Source organism: Balaenoptera borealis (genome assembly GCF_965194805.1).
Source record: "Balaenoptera borealis genome assembly, chromosome: 13".
NCBI classification, from domain to species: domain Eukaryota; kingdom Metazoa; phylum Chordata; class Mammalia; order Artiodactyla; family Balaenopteridae; genus Balaenoptera; species Balaenoptera borealis.
Window position 1 is genome coordinate 38,485,853 of NC_138870.1, and position 19,667 is coordinate 38,505,519.

The window sequence follows — 19,667 nt, forward strand, 5'->3', positions numbered from 1 at the left end:
TGTGTGCTTGCAATTTTTAGCAACAAGGTTTGAAACTAAAAGCATTTTTGTTTGACCTTCAGCAAACCAGAAAATTCAATTGACTCCTACTCCCCATTACTCAAGCGTCCTGGTCTGATTGTATGAGGCACCTTTTCCTCGTCCCCCCAGCATGGCTCCACGCCATTAGCGCAGATGGAGTATTGGCTGTGTCTCTAAGACGGCTCTACGCGCATGTGTGTGTGCACACACACGCCCACTAATTGGTGCTACTGGTTCTCATCCAGTAGATGTTTTTTCTTATAACTCGGGCATTGTTTTATTATGCCCTAGAAAAATTGCTTATTCGATCATCTATTAAACTATGGACAATCCTTTTTTCCATATTAAAATTTGTGACAGCTTCCAAGATGCAGCTCCTCTTTATGTTTGCATATAATTCTGTAAGAGTTAAACATGTATATTATCCCCTCACATACCTAATTTGTGCCTTCCCAATCTCAAGTGCACAACACTAGCTAGCTTCCCATAATAGGAGAACTTTTAGGAAGCAGGAAGAAGAGAACAGGCACCAGGGATATGAAAGGGCATCAGGCAGGAGTCTGGTATAAAATCATTCATTCTAAAGCTGCTGGTTCAATAAATAAGCTGAATTGACATTGTTGTATCATGCCAGAGCATCTGCTATTGAAGACCTATTTTAATTTATTTTGATATAAATGGAAAATTGTGTTTGGGACAGCATGGGAAATGAAGCACACTGCATTTATTTGTACTCTTGCAGTGTGTCTCAAAGCAGCTCAGTTCAGGAGGAAAAAGTATCTTGTCAGAAGGCAATAGAATTATCTTCCTTGTTGGAATTTTTGTAGCTTTTTGAAGCACATCTGCAGGTGATTCTATAAAAAGCTAAAGTTGAGTTAAATGATAACAGGAAATTTTAATCTATTGAAATCTAGGAAAAGTAAAATATTCTTGTCCTTCACCACCACCACTACCACCACCGACAGGCAAGCCTACACACACCCAAAGAGACTCCACGTCAGAGGAAATGACAAAGCTGGTTCTAGTGGGGGGGGGGGGGAATTTTGCAGTAGAAAAGCCCCTCAGTTGTTTTTCTTGCTTTACCTGAGACCTTGTTTATTGGCCTGTGGTCTCACTGTGCCTAAACCATATGTTCAAATGAATACTATTAAAATCGTGTTGTGCAAAAAACATGTCTTTTCTTCTGCTTCAGTAAATGACCGAAACATTTAGCTTTGTTTATTCACATAGAATTTGGATTGAAGAATATTCTTTACTTTCTCCTTCCTTCAAACCAGTTTTACACATTGAGAGATTAAAGCCAAAATTAAAGAATTTTGGAGAAAATTCATGTAATTCATAATAGCTTTAGATCCTAATAAATGTCTGCCTGGCGTAGACTCCGGTTTAAAACTGACCCATATTTATTTCTTTAATCTGGGAACACACTAAACTCTCTTTATGTTATTTGATAACTTACAGTGTTTTTAACTCTATCTATTTAACCTTTTGGAAGTTTAGAGGCTTAGACACTAGGTCTAACAAAATAGATATCATTGCTTGACTGTATGAATAGAACGATCCCAATACACTTTCTTGTTACTACATTTTATTAAAGTAACAGAGTTCTTGCTGTCTAATAAAGCAAGAGACATAAGTATATACTGAGAGTTTAAATCAGACTATGGGTTGACTTGTCTAAACAAGTCAAGATACTATAGGGAAAAAGTATGAATTTGAAGGAAAATAGATATTATGTAGTTAGTATTCTATTTTTAAGAGGTAAGTGATAAAAAAGTAGCTTTTTCTCATTTATTTATCTACAAAGGAATCATATAAAGCCAACCTATTTTCATAATATTGACCTTAGTATGACGCATACAAAAGGGCCTTCTAAATCATAAAAGATTAAATTATATCAAACAGTGCTCCAAGGTTGATTGAATTTCATTATATTCTAATTTTTTTAAATATAATTTATAAATAACATGCAAGCAGCTCTTGAGTTGTCCACAATACCCTAGTCTACAATTATTCTTACTGTACTTAAGACACATAATAGGCAACTATCAGGCCTTTGCTTTTGAACTGCAGGTGGACTTCTGGACATTCCCTTAAAGACCAAAAGCAAAAGAACTATTTTACTTTAAAGCAGCCGCTCAAAGACTTTAGGATACTCACTACCTATATCCATTTAACAGGAAAGAATTAAGGTTTCTGTGTCTTTAATTTTTAAAAAAATCAACTGATGAAAATGTAATTCTGGCATGTCGGTTAACCTTAGCTATAAAGGCTCTCAATTAATACCCCCTTTACTCTTTTCTTCCCAACATAGGCCATGATCATTGCTTTCACATCAGACATGATCCCCCGCCTGGTGTATTACTGGTCCTTCTCCGTCCCGCCCTATGGGGACCACCCACACTACACCATGGAGGGATACATCAACAACACTCTCTCCTACTTCAACGTTGCCGATTTTAAAAGCAAAAGCAAGGAAAATCCGTACACTGAGCTTGGTGACTATACCACATGCAGGCAAGTTCTGCTTATAAGTGTTTAAAAATGTACTTCATCTTTTAAAGGACTTTTATTGTAATATAATTCTATTTGGTATCATTTAAATAAAATTGCTAAAGATGTTTTCTTCCTAGCTTTCTTTTCAGTCAGACTTTAAAAAGGATGGGATATAAAAGTTAATACAGACTAGGGTTAGAACTTTCAAGCCAAACCATAAGGCAAGATTTTTAAATGAGAGTTTCAAATGATTACAGGAAGACTGATCCAGGGGGAAAGTCCTATATCTTAGAACTGAAGAAACTCTAAGAGTTCCAAAAAGCAAGATAATTCAGTTGTTATGACTAATGTGTTATTCAAGCACAACCTGACGGGTACTGAATGATGACAAACTAGTATGCACCATCACTTAACAAAGCAACACAAAGACAAAAATAAATACCTCAGCCTGGCCTAGCAGTGTTCTCTAAAAGTGTTCCAAAGCTCTCTGCACTAATATTAATGGCTGGTAAGATCAACTGTGGACAGTGTACACTTAGTTTTGTCAACTAAGTTACTAACTGAAAAGTTTGTTGACTGCATGTCGTAGAGTTGTGTGTGTGTGTGTGTGTGTTTTTTCAATCAAAGTCTTAAACCTAAAGGAGGCTTTAAAATTCATTTAGTTCAACTCCTCAAAGCCTTCTCTGATTCACATTCTCAACAACACAACCAAGAAACCAGAGATAAGCCCCAGATAAATGTTTCCAAGTTACACATAGTAAAGCCTCTTTAGAATCCCTCATTGAATCTGGTTACTCTTACTTTACATAGTTCTAAAGAGGAATTAAACTAGGTCTAATAGGTTACAGGCAGAAAATGAGAGATGTGCTACCTGAGGGAAATACACTAACAGCAGTAGCATATGATGTCTGACAACAAGGAAATTAAGTAAGAAAATTATAAAAAGTAGGTTAGTATTCTCTGTAGAGAGAGATAGCCCCATAGGTGAGTGAACCCTGATGACACCATAATATAAATAAATTTATAAGCATGTTTCTGAAAATAAGCTAACTTGTTTTAGTTATACTCTTTTGAGGAAGCAGGGATAAAATTTAAGATATTTTTCTTTTTTACAAAGATGGAATCCATCATTACCATCATCTTCCTCTTGTAAGTTAAATGAAGTATTACTGGAATAGTTATTTCAGGGTTTTGTCATCAAATTAAACTCTTGGAGAAAACTTGGGAGTTCCCTGCTGGCCTAGTAGTCAGGATTCCAGGCTTTCACTTCCGTGGTCCCGGGTTCAGTCCCTGGTCAGGGAACTGAGATCCCGCAAGCCATGCCATGTGGCGTGGCCAAAAAACAAACAAACAAACACTCTTAGAGAAAATTTATATGATGTCCAATTTAAAAGAGTGTTGCATGAAGTATGACCTTTTTTAATGGGCTCTTGTTTACAGCATTTGATCAAAAAGAATTATCTCCTGAAATGTCTCCATCTCATTTCCAGGTATCGTGATTTCCGGTACCCTCCTGGACACCCACAAGAGTATAAACACAACATCTATTATTGGCATGTGATCGCAGCCAAGCTGGCTTTTATCATTGTCATGGAGGTAGGAAAAGTATACTCTGAAATAGTTTATGAAGCAGTGTATTTGCAGGCTTTGTGTTGCCTCTTCTGACTTAAAATGTACAATATGTTATCTCTTGCTAATAATTATTTTATAACATTTATTAATAAAATTTGACCTGAGAACAGTAATTAAATGAAGTTGGTTAGGCTTCCCTGGTGGTGCAGTGGTTAAGAATCCGCCTGCCAATGCAGAGGACACGGGTTCAATCCCTGGTCTGGGAAGATCCCACATGCCGCGGAGCAACTAAGCCTGGGCGCCACAACTACTGAGCCTGTGCTCTGGAGCCCGCGAGCCACAACTACTGAAGCCCGTTTGTCTAGAGCCCATGCTCTGCAATGGGAGAAGCCACCGCAATAGGAAGCCCACGCACAGTAGTGAAGAGTGGCCCCCACTCGCCACAACTAGAGAAAGCTTGCGCACAGCAACGAAAGCCCAACGCAGCCAAAAATAAATAAATAAAAATAAATTAATTTTTTAAAATAAATAAAGTTGGTTAACTCCTTTAAAAGTTAAAACCATATTGTGTGCTAGGGGAATTCAATTCCTTTCAGTTCAGTATTAATTAAAGGCCTTTTTATTTGGGGCACTGGGCTCCATATTAGGCTATGAAGGGGCTTATTCAAGACAAAGATACCATATTTTCCCTGGAGAAACTTTTATTGCTGTAATATTTTTATTGCATTTTCACAGTATACCTTCTTACAATAGTTTTTTACATCCCTGAAATTTACCAGCTCTGAAAAATGACTAAGGCAGCTATAAATTTGAAATTGATCTAGCCAACTTTACTTCTTACACCAAGTGAATAACTACTACTTAATTCCAAAGATTTGAAAGTTACTTCATTGGTGTGGTCAGTTAGGATTATATTTAGCTGCCAGAAACAGAAAACCCATCAATAGTGGCTTAAACAAATAGGGGTTGATTTTTCTTACATAACAAATTTCATTAGGAGTAGATGGGTGTTCCTGAATCAACACCAGCTCACTGATGTAAGGACTGTATCTGATTCCCTAGGTTTTCTCTCATTGCATGTCACTCTGTGGTTGTAATATGACTACTGCAACTCCAGATAACATATTTATGTTCTAGGCAGGAGGAAGGAGAAGGGTGATGCTAGCCAAATCTTTTCCTATTTGTTAGGAAAGAAAATGCTTTGCCAGAAGCCCCCAGAGCAGACTGTCACCTACATCTCATTGGCTAGAACTACAGCACATGGTTCCTCATAGCAGCTAAGTAGGCTGAGACAGGAGGTGTTTGGTTTGCTCTGAGTAAAATCAAAATCTGTTAGCAAGAAAAAAGTGGGACAGGCTACCTGGCTTTGATAATTTTTCTAGTATTTTTTTAAGTAGTTACCAAAAATTAACAGAAGAAAATAGTTCATCATTAGTTCACCACCGTAAGTGGATTCCTGAAGTACAGTATCTGATGTATCGGCAAGAGTCACTAGTTTATATTCAAATATGTAGTTGCCAAAGTGTTTTGAAGTCTACTTTTGATATCATGGTGGACTAGATGCTGTGAGGGGCCATCTCACTACAAAACATTTAGAATCAGTTAAAAACATAATTTCCTTTGCAGTTTTGAGCTTACTAGAAGGAAAGAGAATATACAAAGAGGAAAAAAAACCATGATTGCCTGAAATAGAGTAGTGAGCACCTCTGAAGTTAAGGAGTGCTCTGAGAACAAGTGCTGTTATTAGTGTCTCCACCTAAAAGCTCAAGGAGACCAAGCCTTGGGTCAGAAGTGTGGTAGAAGAGCTGAACTTGAGACGCTTGGATTCAGCCAGGGACCCCACAAAAGGCTAAATATGTCTCAGAGCAGAGGGAAATGCATATCTTCTCTGAATAAAAGTATCCTTAATTTAGACCCCAGTTTTCTCCCAGATTGAGATAAGCAAATATGAGCTAACTATCAAAGATCAACAATGACAAAGGGGAAATTTAAAAAAAAAAAAAAAAAAGAACAAAAAACCAAGAATGAGATTTAGCCAAAAAAATTAAAAAATAAAAACCTGATTTGGACCATCAATAACTTTAAGAGTTTGAATTATCAGATAAGGAATATAAATTAACCATATATGAAAATATTTAAACAAATAAGTGACAGAGCCAAAAATGAACAAACAATAAGAAACTGTAAAAAAAAATTATAAGGCAATTTTGAAAAATAATTAAAAAGAACTTTTAGAAATAAAAATAGTTGTTGAAATGAAGACATTAACATATGGATAAAACAGAAGTTTAGGCAAATCTGAAGAGAGAATTAGTGAACTGGGAGACAAATCTGAAAAAATTACCACTAGCACATCACAAAGAGAAGAAAATGGAAAATTTTTTTTAAAAAGAGGTTAGATATGGAAGACAGAATGAGAAGGACTAACTTTCCCAAAGAATCATAGAAGAAAAAAATGGATAACTGAGGAGATGCAAATTGGAAGAGTCAGTGGATAAAATTTTTGCAGCATAAGTGACAGACATCTGTTCACAAAGAAGAAAGCAAAACAAATATCAAGCAGAATAGATAACAAAGAAGTCAATATTTACATGCACTGTAAGGAAAGTGCAGCACACTGAATGTAAGATCTTAAAAGTAACCTGAGAAAAAGGACAGATGACTGACAAAGGAAATTAAGATTAGAATGAGAGTAGACTTTTTTTTTAATTGTTGTATAGTTGTTTCACAATCTTGTGTAAGTTTCTACTATACAGCAAAGGGAAGTACAGTTCCCTGTGCTATACATCAGGTTCTTATTAGTTATCTATTTTATACATATTACTGTATATATGTCAATCCCAATCTCCCAATTCATCACACCCCCCCCACCCCGCTTACCCCCTTGGTGTCCATGTTTGTTCTCTACATCTGTGTCTCTATTTCTGCCTTGCAAACTGGTTCATCTGTACCATTTTTCTAGATTCCACATATATGCGTTATTATACGATATTTGTTTTACTCTTTCTGACTTACTTGACTCTCTATGACAGTCTCTAGGTCCATCCATGTCTCTGCAAATGACCCAATTTCATTCCTTTTTATGGCTGAGTAATATTCCATTGTATACATGTACCACATCTTCTTTATCCATTCATCTGTCAGTGGACATTTAGGTTGCTTCCATGACCTGGCTATTGTAAATAGTGCTGCAATGAATATTGGGGTGCATGTATCTTTTTGAATTATGGTTTTCTCTGGGTATATGCCCAGTAGTGGAATTGCTGGGTCGTATGGTAGTTCTGTTTTTAGTTTTTTAAGGAATCTCCATACTGTTCTCCATAGTGGCTGTATCAGTTAACATTCCCACCAACAGTGCAGGATGGTTCCCTTTTCTCCACACCCTCTCCAGCATTTGTTGTTTCTAGATTTTCTGATGATGCCCATTCTAACCAGTGTGAGGTGATACCTCACAGTAGTTTTGATTTGCATTTCTCTAATAATTAGTGATGTTGAGCAGCTTTTCATGTGCCTCTTGGACATCTGCATGTCTTCTTTGGAGAAATTTCTGTTTAGGTCTTCCGCCCATTTTTTGATTGGGTTATTTGTTTTTTTGATATTGAGCTGCATGTGCTGTTTATATATTTTGGAGATTAACCCTTTGTCCATTGATTCGTTTGCAAATATTTTCTCCCATTCTGAGGGTTGTCTTTTCGTCTTGTTTATAGTTTCCTTTGCTGTACAAAAGCTTTTAAGTTTCATTAGGTCCCATGTGTTTATTTTTGTTTTTATTTCCGTTACTCTAGGAGGTGGGTCAAAAAAGATCTTGCTGTGATTTATGTCAAAGAGTGTTCTTCCTCTGTTTTCCTCTAAGAGTTTTATAGTATCTGGTCTTAAATTTAGGTCTTTAATCCATTTTGAGTTTATTTTTATGTATGGTGTTAGGGAGTGTTCTAATTTCATTCTTTTCCATGTAGCTGTCCAGTTTTCCCAGCACCAAGACTGCCTTTTCTCCATTGTATATCCTTGCCTCCTTTGTCATAGATTAGTTGACCATAGGTGCGTAGGTTTATCTCTGGGCTTTCTATCCTGTTCCATTGATCTATATTTCTGTTTTTGTGCCAGTACCATATTGTCTTGATTACTGTAGCTTTGTAGTATAGTCTGGAGTCAGAGAGCCTGATTCCTCCAGCTCTGTTTTTTTTTTTTCCAAAATTAATTAATTAATTAATTAATTATTTTATTTATGGCTGTGTTGGGTCTTCATTTCTGTGTGAGGGCTTTCTCTAGTTGCGGCAAGTGGGGGCCACTCTTCATCGTGGTGCGCGGGCCTCTCACTATCGCGGCCTCTCTTGTTGCGGAGCACAGGCTCCAGATGCGCAGGCTCAGTAATTGTGGCTTACGGGCCCAGCTGCTCTGCGGCATGTGGGATCTTCCCAGACCAGGGCTCGAACCCGTGTCCCCTGCATCGGCAGGCAGACTCTCAACCACTGCGCCACCAGGGAAGCCCAAGCTCTGTTTTTTTTCTCAAGATTGCTTTGGCTCTGTGGGGTATTTTGTGCCTCCCTACAAATTTTAAGAGTTTTTGTTCTAGTTCTGTAAAAATTGCCATTGGTAATTTGATAGGGATTACATTGAATCTGTAGATTGCTTTGAGTAGTACAGTTGTTTTCACAATGTTGATTCTTCCAATCCAAGAACATGGTATATCTCTCCGTCTGTTTGTGTCATCTTTGATTTCTTTCATCAGGGTCTTATAATTTCCTGAGTACAAGTCTTTTACCTCCTTAGGTAGGTTTACTCCTAGGTATTTTATTCTTCTTGTTGCAATGGTTAATGGGATTGTCTCCTTAATTTCTCTTCCTGATCTTTCATTGTTAGTGTATAGGAATGCAAGAGATTTCTGTGCATTAATTTTGTATCCTGCAACCTTACCATATTCATTAATTAGTTCTAGTAGTTTTCTGGTGGTATCTTTAGGGTTTTCTATGTATAGTATCATGTCATCTGCAAACAGTGACAGTTTTACTTCTTCTTTTCCAAGTTGTATTCCTTTTATTTTTCTTCTCTGATTACCATGGCTAGGATTCCAAAACTGTGTTGAACAATAGTGGCAAGAGCGGACATCCCTGTCTTGTTCCGCATCTTAGAGGAATTGCTTTCAGTTTTTCACCATTGAGAATGATGTTTGCTGTGGGTTTGTCATATATGGCCTTTATTATGTTGAGGTAGGTTCCCTCTATGCCCACTTTCTGGAGAGTTTTTATCAGAAATGGGTGTTGAATTTTGTCAAAAGCTTTTTCTGCATCTATTGAGATGATCATATGGTTTTTATTCTTCAATTTGTTAATATGGTGTATCACATTGATTGATTTGCATATATTGAAGAATCCTTGCATCCCTGGGATAAATCCCACTTGATCGTGGTGTATGATCCTTTTAATGTGTTGTTGGATTCTGTTTGCTAGTATTTTGTTGAGGATTTTTGCATCTATATTCATCAGTGATATTGGTCTGTAATTTTCTTTTTTTGTAGTATCTCTGTCTGGTTTTGATATCAGGGTGATGGTGGCCTCATAGAGTGAGTTTGGGAGTGTTCCTTCCTCTGCAATTTTTTTGAAAGAGTTTGAGAAGGATGGGTGTTAGCGCTTCTCTAAATGTTTGATCGAATTCACCTGTGAAGCCATCTGGTCCTGGACTTTTGTTTGTTGGAAGATTTTTAACCACAGTTTCAATTTCATTACTTGTGATTGGTCTGTTCATATTTTCTATTTCTTCCTGGTTCAGTCTTGGAAGGTTATACCTTTCTAAGAATTTGTCCATTTCTTCCAGGTTGTCCATTTTATTCGCATAGAGTTGCTTGTAGTAGTCTCTTGTGATGCTGTGTATTTCTCCGGTGTCCATTGTAACTTCTCCTTTTTCATTTCTAATTTTATTGATTTGAGTCCTCTCCCTCTTTTTCTTGATGAGTCTGGCTAAAGGTTTATCACTTTTGTTTATCTTCTCAAAGAACCAGCTTTTAGTTTTATTGATCTTTGCCATTGTTTTGTTTCTATTTCATTTATTTCTGCTCTGATCTTTATGATTTCTTTCCTTCTACTAACTTTAGGTTTTGTTTTTCTTTCTCTAGTTCCTTTAGGTGTAAGGTTAGTTTGTTTATTTGAGATTTTTCTTGTTTCTTGAGGTAGGATTGTATTGCTATAAATTTCCCTCTTAGAACTGATTTTGCTGCATCCCATACGTTGTGGATTGTTGTGTTTTCCTTGTCATTTGTCTCTAGGTATTTTTTTGATTTCCTCTTTGATTTCTTCAGTGATCTTTTGGTTATTTAGTAGTGTATTGTTTAGCTTCCATGTGTTTGTGTTTTTTACGTTTTTTTTCCTTGTAATTTATATCTAATCTCATAGAATTGTGGTCAGAAAAAATGCTTGATATGATTTCAATTTTTTTAAATTTACCGAGGCTTGATTTGTGACCCGAGATGTGATCTACCCTGGAGAATGTTCCGTGTGCATTTGAGAAGAAAGTGTAATCTGCTGTTTTCGGATAAAATGTCCTATAAATATCAATTAAATCTATCTGGTCTTTTGTGTCATTTAAAGCTTGTGTTTCCTTATTAATTTTCTGTCTGGATGATCTGTCCATTGGTACAATTAAGGTGTTAACGTCCTCGACCATTATTTACTGTTGATTTCCTCTTTTATAGCTGTTAGCATTTGCCTTATGTATTGAGCTGCTCCTCTGTTGGGTGCATATATATTTATAATCATTATATCTTTGTCTTTGATTGCTCCCTTGATCATTACATAGTGTCCTTCCTTGTCTCTTGTAACATTCTTTATTTAAAGTCTGTTTTATCTGATATGAGTATTGCTACTCCAGCTTTCTTTTGATTTCCATTTGCATGGAATATCTTTTTCCATCCCCTCACTTTCAGTCTGTATGTGTCCCTAGGTCTGAAGCAGGTCTCTTGTAGACAGCATATATATGGGTCTTGTTTTTGTATCTGTTCAGCCAGTTTGTGTCTTGAGAGTAGACTTTTTAACATCAATCTGAAAGCCAGAAGAGAAGAGTCTAATATCTTTAAAATGCTAAAGAAGGTAACTGTAAACTCAAATTATAGTAATACTTTGAGTAATTAAAAAATCTGTCCACATTGAAAACACCAAGCCATATGGCTTTCTAGGAGAGTGATACCAAACTTTCTAGAACAGATCATTTCAATATTATACACACTCCTCCAGAGATCAGGAAAAGGAAATACTCTCCAACCCCTTTTAGTTCCTAAAATCAGACAATAGAAGGGGAAGGGGAAAGTATGTCAGTCTTACTCAATGCATAGATGCAAAGATCTTTTTAAGATGTGCAGACTGGATCTAGCAATCTGTTTTCAAAAGATGACAGCATATCACATTGGCTTTATACCAGAAATGCAAGGGTGATGTAACATAGAAAATCTTCATATCTGTAAATATTACCTACCTCAGAAATGGATGGAAAAAAAAAAAAAACCTCTTTCCTACATCAACTTTTGCCTCTTTACTATGTAATTCTATCACTTGAACTCACTAATATCTTTCTCAGCTCAAAATATTCTCCACTGTCACACTACCTGATTTACAAGAAACATTTGACACAGCTGATCACTCTTCCTTGAAACTCTTCCTCACTTGGCTCCCAGGGAAACACATATTTTGCCTTTCTTCCTACCTCTCTATGCAGTCCTGTCTTAACTTGTTTGCCCGTCCCTTCCTTCTCTTTTTAATGATCCATGGCTCATTCCTTGGTTGTCTTTTCTCTCTACCCACAGCATTGGTGATCTCATGCAGTCCGGAGACTTTAAGTGCTATCTATATGTCAGTGACTTACTAATGGATAGCCCCAGAAAAATCTCTCTTCTGAACTCAACCCATCAATCCAACTGCATACTTGACCTTTCTGCTTGGATATCTAACAGATACCTCAAATCTACTGCCCTAAATTCCCATATTTTCTTGTCTACTTACAATGTTCTTCTCCCTACCGTGCACTAAATCTGTTCTGTCCACAGTTTTACCCCCTCTCAATTATGGCAGTTCCATCTCAATAGTTGCTTGGGCCAGAATTCTTGGAGTCCCCCTTGTTTTCTCTCTCCCACTTATTCCACATCCAATCCTGTTGAGTTTTGAAAATATATCACAAATCTGACCACTTCTTACCAGCTCTGCTGCTGCCACCCAAGTTAGAGCCACCATCACTTCTTGCCCAAATTAGGGCAACAGTCTCCTAACTGGACTCCCTATTGTCTTCACATCTCACACCGAGTAAAAGCCAAAATCCTTATAATGACATACAAGGCCAAACACGATCTAGCCACGCTCTGTTGCCTCCCTGATGTCACTTCACTCCAGCCTTCCTGGAATGCACCCTTCAGGCTTCTACCAGATGGACTGTGTTGGCTGTTCCCTTTGCCTAGAATGTCTTTCTTCCTGATGTCTGCATGGCTAAACCTCCTTAAAATTTTTGCTCAATGAGGCATGTCCAGACTGATCTATATAAAATCTATATAAATTTTACCTCCCACCGTAACACTCATGATAACTGTTACTCTGCTTTACTTAGCTCATGTCACTTTTTTCCCCATAGCTCTTATCACTTTTTAACACTATGTGTAATTTATTTGTTTTTAATTATGTTTATTCTATATTATCTCTATCTTCTTGCTAGGTTAGGAATTTTTGAACAGTGAATAAATAAAAAGGTTTTCAAGCTTATTAGTCATCAGGGAAATGCAAAGTAAGACCAAAGTGAAAGTCCATTTCATAATCACCATGTTGGTTAAAAAAAAAAAAAGTGATGTTAACAAGTGCAAACAAGGATGTAGAGCAACTGAAATCATCACACACTGCTGGTGGGAGTGTCAGCTGGTATAGTTGGTATGATCTTGTAAAATTGAACATTCATGTAACAGAGGGTCTCAGCAGTTCCATCCCTAGGTGCACGCTTTTGAGAAACTCACAGGTATTCTCCAGAATCCAAGTGCAAGAACGTTCCCAACATCATTGTTTCTAATCCAAAAACTAGACACAAACCCAATTCCTTTTGATAGGGGAACGAATAAATTACAGTGTGTTTGCACAATGGATTATATAGAAGTGAAAGTGGACTACAGTTATGCACAATAACATTGATGAATCTTAGAAACTAATTTTGAATGGAAAAAAAGCAATTTTCAAAAGATTGTACCATACTAACAGTATCATACTGTTTTTATAAAGCTTAAAGCAAGCAAAACTAAACAAGATACTATTTGGGATATATATGTACCTTGTTAAACTATTCAAAAATAAAAGAAAATTATATACAGATACTCACACAGACAGGTTAGTGTTTACCTTTGGGGAAGAGGCCTGGGAACAAGATAGGAAAGGAACACACATAAAAATATCATAGCATCATCAGTGTCATGGTGAGTGTTCTAGATATTAGATGTATTCTGTTCTACATATCAAATAGTATTCTTGAAATTTATAAAGTAACAAAATGTAGCGCCTTGTCAGAGCCATGCTGTGGTGGGAGAGATTGGGTATACATGATGAATGCCCACCACCTTGTCCTGATATACTGCTAATAATGACTAGCAAAAATAAATGGAAGAAACTCTGTGTTCCCCTACATCTCTTGTGATTGACATTTTTCTTCTCTCCCTTAGCATATCATCTATTCTGTGAAATTTTTCATTTCGTATACAATTCCAGACGTATCAAAAAGCACGAAGAGCAAGATCAGGAGAGAAAAATACCTAACCCAGAAGCTTCTTCATGAGAATCACCTCAAAGACATGACCAAAAATATGGGAGTCATAGCTGAGAGGATGATAGCAGTAGTAGATAACAATTTACGACCAAAGTCAGATTAAGAGCTTTATGTTCTGAGAAGCACTTTAAAGAATTTAGCTTTATCAAAATATATTATGAATCACTAATGAGAATAAGTTAAATCACTTTGGCAAATATGAGTCTTAACTATCGCCATTTTCATGCAGATTATTTTTCAGTTTCAGCTAGCGATGTAGGAACTGGAAAATGTAAAATTGAGATCAAGAAGGGCATAAAACTAATCACCAGGAAAACCAAAAATGTTACTTTTTTTGATAAATTGGAATTTTAGTAACACAGAAGAGGTGTCTTTGTGTGCTTAAAAACAACCCCTGCCAAAGCAGAGTGGATTTTTTTCCTCCATTTCATTATTTTCATTCCTTCTGTTCTCAAGCACGTGATCTTTTTTATTTTTAGGCACTGTTTCATTTCTTCACTTTTTGCCAGATCTGTTCCAGAGTTATCTTTCCCTTACAAATACCATCATTAAAGACTAGACATGCTAGCAGTTGTGTGATTAAAAATATCTAATGCAGAATTCAGTTTGAATGCAGTTTAAGCGTCAGATAGACCCAAGACTTCACAATATTTAGGTGCATTATCACATTCCTACAGAAAAAGAAATCTCAGGTAATAAGAGGAAATTTTCAGTCTTCATCTTGGCCTATCTTTCCATCTCAGAGAAATACTCTTAATGGATTGCAATGAAGATAGCAAGGTTCTGAGCATATTTGTGCTAATTCACAGTGACACCTTTCATCTTCCAGGAGCACTCCTAGAATGTTCTGTGCCTAATCAATGTTGACTGCTTTGCAAATCTCAAGGGAATAAGATGGCAAAAGCAAGGAAAGTTACAGATTGAAACAGAATTGTGACTCATATTGATCAGGATAATTAATTTACCTCTTCTGAAGATATGTCATTTCTTGAAAGAAAATGAAATCAAATGATTAAAGTTACATATTTATCAACATAATGGTTTGGAAAAGATGAACGCATCAGGTTCCCACCAGTTGCCCTTTATCCATGAGATCCCCGGAAGTACGGTATTACAAGCACCCTTGTGATTGTCTCACAGCCATTGTGACAGGCCGGTGCTGCGCATGTCAAGAGAACAGCAAGTGCCCTCAGCGTGACCAAACCGTGTTCCTGCGAGGGGTTCTGCACGTCCAAGTGATCAGCCTACCAAAGCATCTGCCACAGAGAAGGCAGCTCAGCGCATCCTCCCTTCTCTTACTCCCAGCCCAGTAACTTGTTTGCACCTGGGGAGCATTTTTTAGGGAGGGAGAGGGAGAGACAGGAGAATACCTAGATCATTCCCAGAAAAAGAAAAGAGACGGGATTTGATTTGAATTTCCAGCCTCCCCTCAAGCCAATCAGGCAATTAAGGGTCAGAAAACAAATTAGTTTGGTCACAAACTCTGCTGTCAGATGGAGGTGACTTCCTGCTGAACTTCTGCCCCACCGTGCACATCTTGACCTCGATTTATTCAGCTCCACAGTCTCTACTGTGCTTTACTGTTTTTCGGGTGCCAGGCCCTCTTGTAGGCTCTGGAAAAGACACAGGGCCCGTACCTCTCACCTGTGACTGGTGACAAGGCAGGACTGGGTGCAGGAGAGGGTGTCTGGCACTGGATTCTTGCTAGATGGGCCGCCACCCACTGGGATGCTGCTAAATGCCCAGGTGTCACAGGAGCCGAGACACTCTGAGTCCCAGCAGCAAAGGACAAGGAAACACTATTCAGTGAGCAGATTTACAGGCTTGTTATAATAGAGTAGCTTCACTCCAGGTCACAATTCTAAATGCCTGCCATGAATGTTAAAAACAAAAAAAAAACAGTATTTCTGTAGGATTCATCAAAACGGTATTCTGGACTTTTGAATTGTCCCAGTGGATCCGGACCATTTCACTAGCTTTCTTGATAATGTTAATGGTGTGATCAGAGAGTGCTCACAACAGGCCATGTGAGGTGTGGCCACACTGGGAGAAAGAAATGAATTTCTTCCGAGTGGGGAAGTGTTCTCATCCCTTCCCCCACTCACCGGGGACACTGCTCCAGGAAGTGGTGCCGCTTCCTCTCAATTACCTCTTCTCTTCTCTGAAGTGTAGGAGTATCTCCTAGTGTTGGATATGGCAATTACTCACTGCTTATGGAATCATAGAAAAGGAAATGTTTTTGCCTTATCTCCTTGTATATATAATAGAACTTGAATTGTTCATTTATGTTTTCATAAACCATATTTCATAAATCGTCTTCATAGTTTAAAGTTTGCTTCTGTGGACAGGAGGGAAAAAAACCTCTACCTTTTAAGGCAGCGAATGTGATGTATGACACTGCCAATATTCCCCAAACGGCCAGGTTGTAGTGGGGACCCAGGTTAACCTGTGACACTGACAGTGTTCATGTAAGTCTAGTGCTGACTAGTGGGTAGTGAAGAAAATGTGGGGCTGTGTCTGCAGGCACTCGTGGGCTAGATCTGTAAATGTGAGCAGAGGCGGCACCTTGGAAAAATGGATGGGTGTGGCAGTGGACCTATGAAGGGGAAATCTGGCCCTAGACCTGCCTGGTGTTACCCACTAGAGAAAGTTTACTTTGTATCCTTTTGTGATGCCTGTGAATTTTAACAAATCAAAGCATTAGACCAAAATACTCAGGAGATTTTTCTTTAAATATCCCTCAGATACTTTAGTTATGTCAATAGGAAGGGAAAGCTTTCGTTTTTGTTTGAAAACTAAACAAGACCATTTTGCAAACTGTTTATCACCAAAAGCCTTCCCTTATAATTGCACGTGCATCTTGAATTTCAGAAAACATTAATTCACAATAGGGGGTCAGAATACACTCTGTGTTGAAACACTTCTTGTACCATTTTCTTGTGTCCATATTATATTTTAAGATGTTTGAAAAGTTAAAATGTATGAGCAGCTTAAGTAAAACTGAAATATTCATGATGCTTTTCATACACTGTGGCATAAGATGTAAAGTTTGTAATATTTTGCAAATTTCTGTGCACTTTAATATTCTTTTATAATTATGAGCAATTTAATAAATCCATTTTTAAAAACAATACTGTGATCTACTCTGTATGCAATTGTCACAATGATTTTAAGAAAGAGAGCAGATGTATATCTGTTTACCAATTATGTAGCACTCAGATAACAGATGTGCACTTTTATGTGGATTATATCTAAAATTGTATTTTTCATAACTGCACTTAGTTAAAAACATGTTTTTTCTGAGAAAAATTGGGGGTGGGGTTTCAGCCAGGGCTGCTGCAGACAGTTGTTGGGATTGAGACCTGCACAGGGCACCAAGCCTGGAGACCAGGTGTGCCAGTGTCAAGCTGCATCCACTAGTAGGGAGAGGTGCCTCCCGCTAATTGCATAAAGATGCCTCTGCATTCTAAACCTGGGGCATGTCACCTGACATGGGGCAATGACTTCCAGAGAGGGCATGTCTCTAATAAGGCTCAGAAAGGCAATGTTTGGATCTGCCATGGCCTTGGGTACAGAAAGGGGAAATTATGGAGAAGAATATAAAGGAAAATCTCATTACAAAAACCAACCTATTTTTTTTTTTTTAAATCCTGGACAACATAAAATTCAGATATTAACTCATTCCATCCTTTGATTTCTTTTCTTTTTTTGACCAGCTTAAATCTCATTAGGCTTGCAGTAAAACTAAGTCAAAAATAGTCCATAACTGGACCAATAGGAAGAAGCCTTTTCTCTGATTCTTAAATGATGCTCTTGGTACAGGTACCGATGACGTTATTCTTCCCTTCAAGCATTTTAAGTCCAGCAAAGGAGCAACTAGAACTTCTTTAGCAAAGTACCCCCTTCTCATTTTGGGGAAATGATGAAATCTTAAATAACTGTTATTTATCTGACCCCACCAGGTACTGTGCAAGTTGTTTACTTACTTACACATGATCTCACTGCCAACATGATTTTGTTGCAAGGAAATTTTAAGTAATGTTTTTAAAAATGATGAAAGTACATGATTAAAAAAGAAATGCAACATGTCCTTAAAAAAATCTCAAGTTATACAAGAAGGCTGTGCTGGAAACCTAAGTCCTGCTATCTCCCTAGCTCAGCCCGGCCCAGCCCACTCCCCAGAGGTCCCAGGAAGTCTTTTTGCCCAAAAGAGACTTCAAAGATGTTCTTTGGTTTTAAAAAATCATATTCAGAAATGTGTGAAGGAGCTTCAAGATGGCAGAAGAGTAAGACGTGGAGATCACCTTCCTCCCCACAAATACATCAGAAGTACATCTACATGTGGAACAACTCCTACAGAACACCTACTGAACGCTGGCAGAAGACCTCAGACATCCCAAAAGGCAAGAAACTCCCCACGTACCTGGGTAGGGCAAAAGAAAAAAGAAAAAACTGAGACAAAAGAATATGGACGGGACCTGCACCAGTGGGAGGGAGCCGTGAAGGAGGAAAGGTTTCCACACACTAGGAAGCCCCTTCACTGGCGGAGATGGGGGTGGGCAGAGGGGAAGCTTCAGAGCCACAGAAGAGAGCACAGCAATAGGGGTGCAGAGGGCAAAGTGGAGAGATTCCCGCACAGAGGATCCATGCCGACCAGCACTCACCAGCCCGAGAGGCTTGTCTGCTCCCCCACCCGGACGGGTGGGGGCTGGGAGCTGAGGCTCGGGCTTCGGAGGTCAGATCCCAGGGAGAGGACTGGGGTTGGCTGCGTGAACACAGCCTGAAGGGGGCTAGTGCGCCACAGCTAGCTGGGGGGGAGTCCGGGAAAAAGTCTGGAGCTGCCGAAGAGGCAAGAGACAACTGTTTCAGGGTGCGCGAGGAGAGGGGATTCAGAGCACTGCCTAAATGAGCTTCAGAGACGGGCGTGAGCCAGGCTATCAGCGTGGACCCCAGAGACGTGCATGAGATGCTAAGGCTGCTGCTGCAGCCACCAAGAAGCCTGTGTGCAAGCACAGGTCACTATCCACACCGCCCCTCCCGGGAGCCTGTGCAGCCCGCTACTGCCAGGCTCCCGTGATCCAGGGACAACTTCCCCAGGAAAACGCACGGCACGCCTCAGGCTGGTGCAACGTCACGCTGGCCTCTGCTGCCGCAGGCACGCCCCGCCTCTGTACCCTTCCCTTCCCCAGCCGGAGGGAGCCAGAGCCCCCGAATCAGCTGCTCCTTTAACCCTGTTCTGTCTGAGAGAAGAACAGACGCCCTCAGGCGACCTACACGCAGAGGAGTGTCCAAATCCAAAGCTGAACCCCAGGAGCTGTGCGAACAAAGAAGAGAAAGGGGAATCTCTCTCATCAGCCTCAGGAGCAGTGGATTAAATCTCCACAATCAACTTGATGTACCCTGCATCTGTGGAGTACCTGAATAGACAACAAACCATCCCAAATTGAAGAGGTGGACTTTGGGAGCAACGATCGATATATATATATATATTTCCCCCCCTTTTTTCTCTTTTTCTGAGTGTGTATGCTTCTGTGTGTGATTTTATCTGTATAGCTTTGCTTTTACCATTTGTCCTAGGGTTCTGTCTGTCCGGTTTTTTCTGTTTGTTTACTTAAAACATTTTTTTTCTTAATAATTATTTTTTATTTTAATAAGTTTATTTTATTTTAGTTTACTTTACATTTTATCTTCTTTCTTTCTTTTTTTCCAACCTTTTATTCTGAGCCGTGTGGAGGACAGGCTCTTGGTGCTCCAGCCAGCCATCAGGGCTGTGCCACTGAGGTGGGAGAGCCACGTTCAGGACA

General features: G+C 38.7%; 1 protein-coding gene and 1 long non-coding RNA gene across 3 annotated transcripts in view; one reads left to right on the forward strand and one right to left on the reverse strand.

The window, feature by feature from the left end:
* Positions 1-16,994, forward strand: part of ANO6 (anoctamin 6) — a 219,760-nt gene extending 202,766 nt beyond the window's left edge. For both annotated transcript variants that reach the window (XM_082349376.1, XM_082349377.1), the window contains 3 exons: positions 2,336-2,538; positions 4,008-4,113; positions 13,760-16,994. In XM_082349376.1, the coding sequence (XP_082205502.1) occupies positions 2,336-2,538; positions 4,008-4,113; positions 13,760-13,966 (516 nt within the window). In that variant the 3' untranslated portion in view covers positions 13,967-16,994. The remainder of the gene's footprint in view (positions 1-2,335; positions 2,539-4,007; positions 4,114-13,759) is intronic.
* Positions 1-19,667, reverse strand: part of LOC309608886 — a 542,507-nt gene that overhangs the window by 199,411 nt on the left and 323,429 nt on the right. The gene's annotated exons all lie outside the window — the stretch shown is intronic.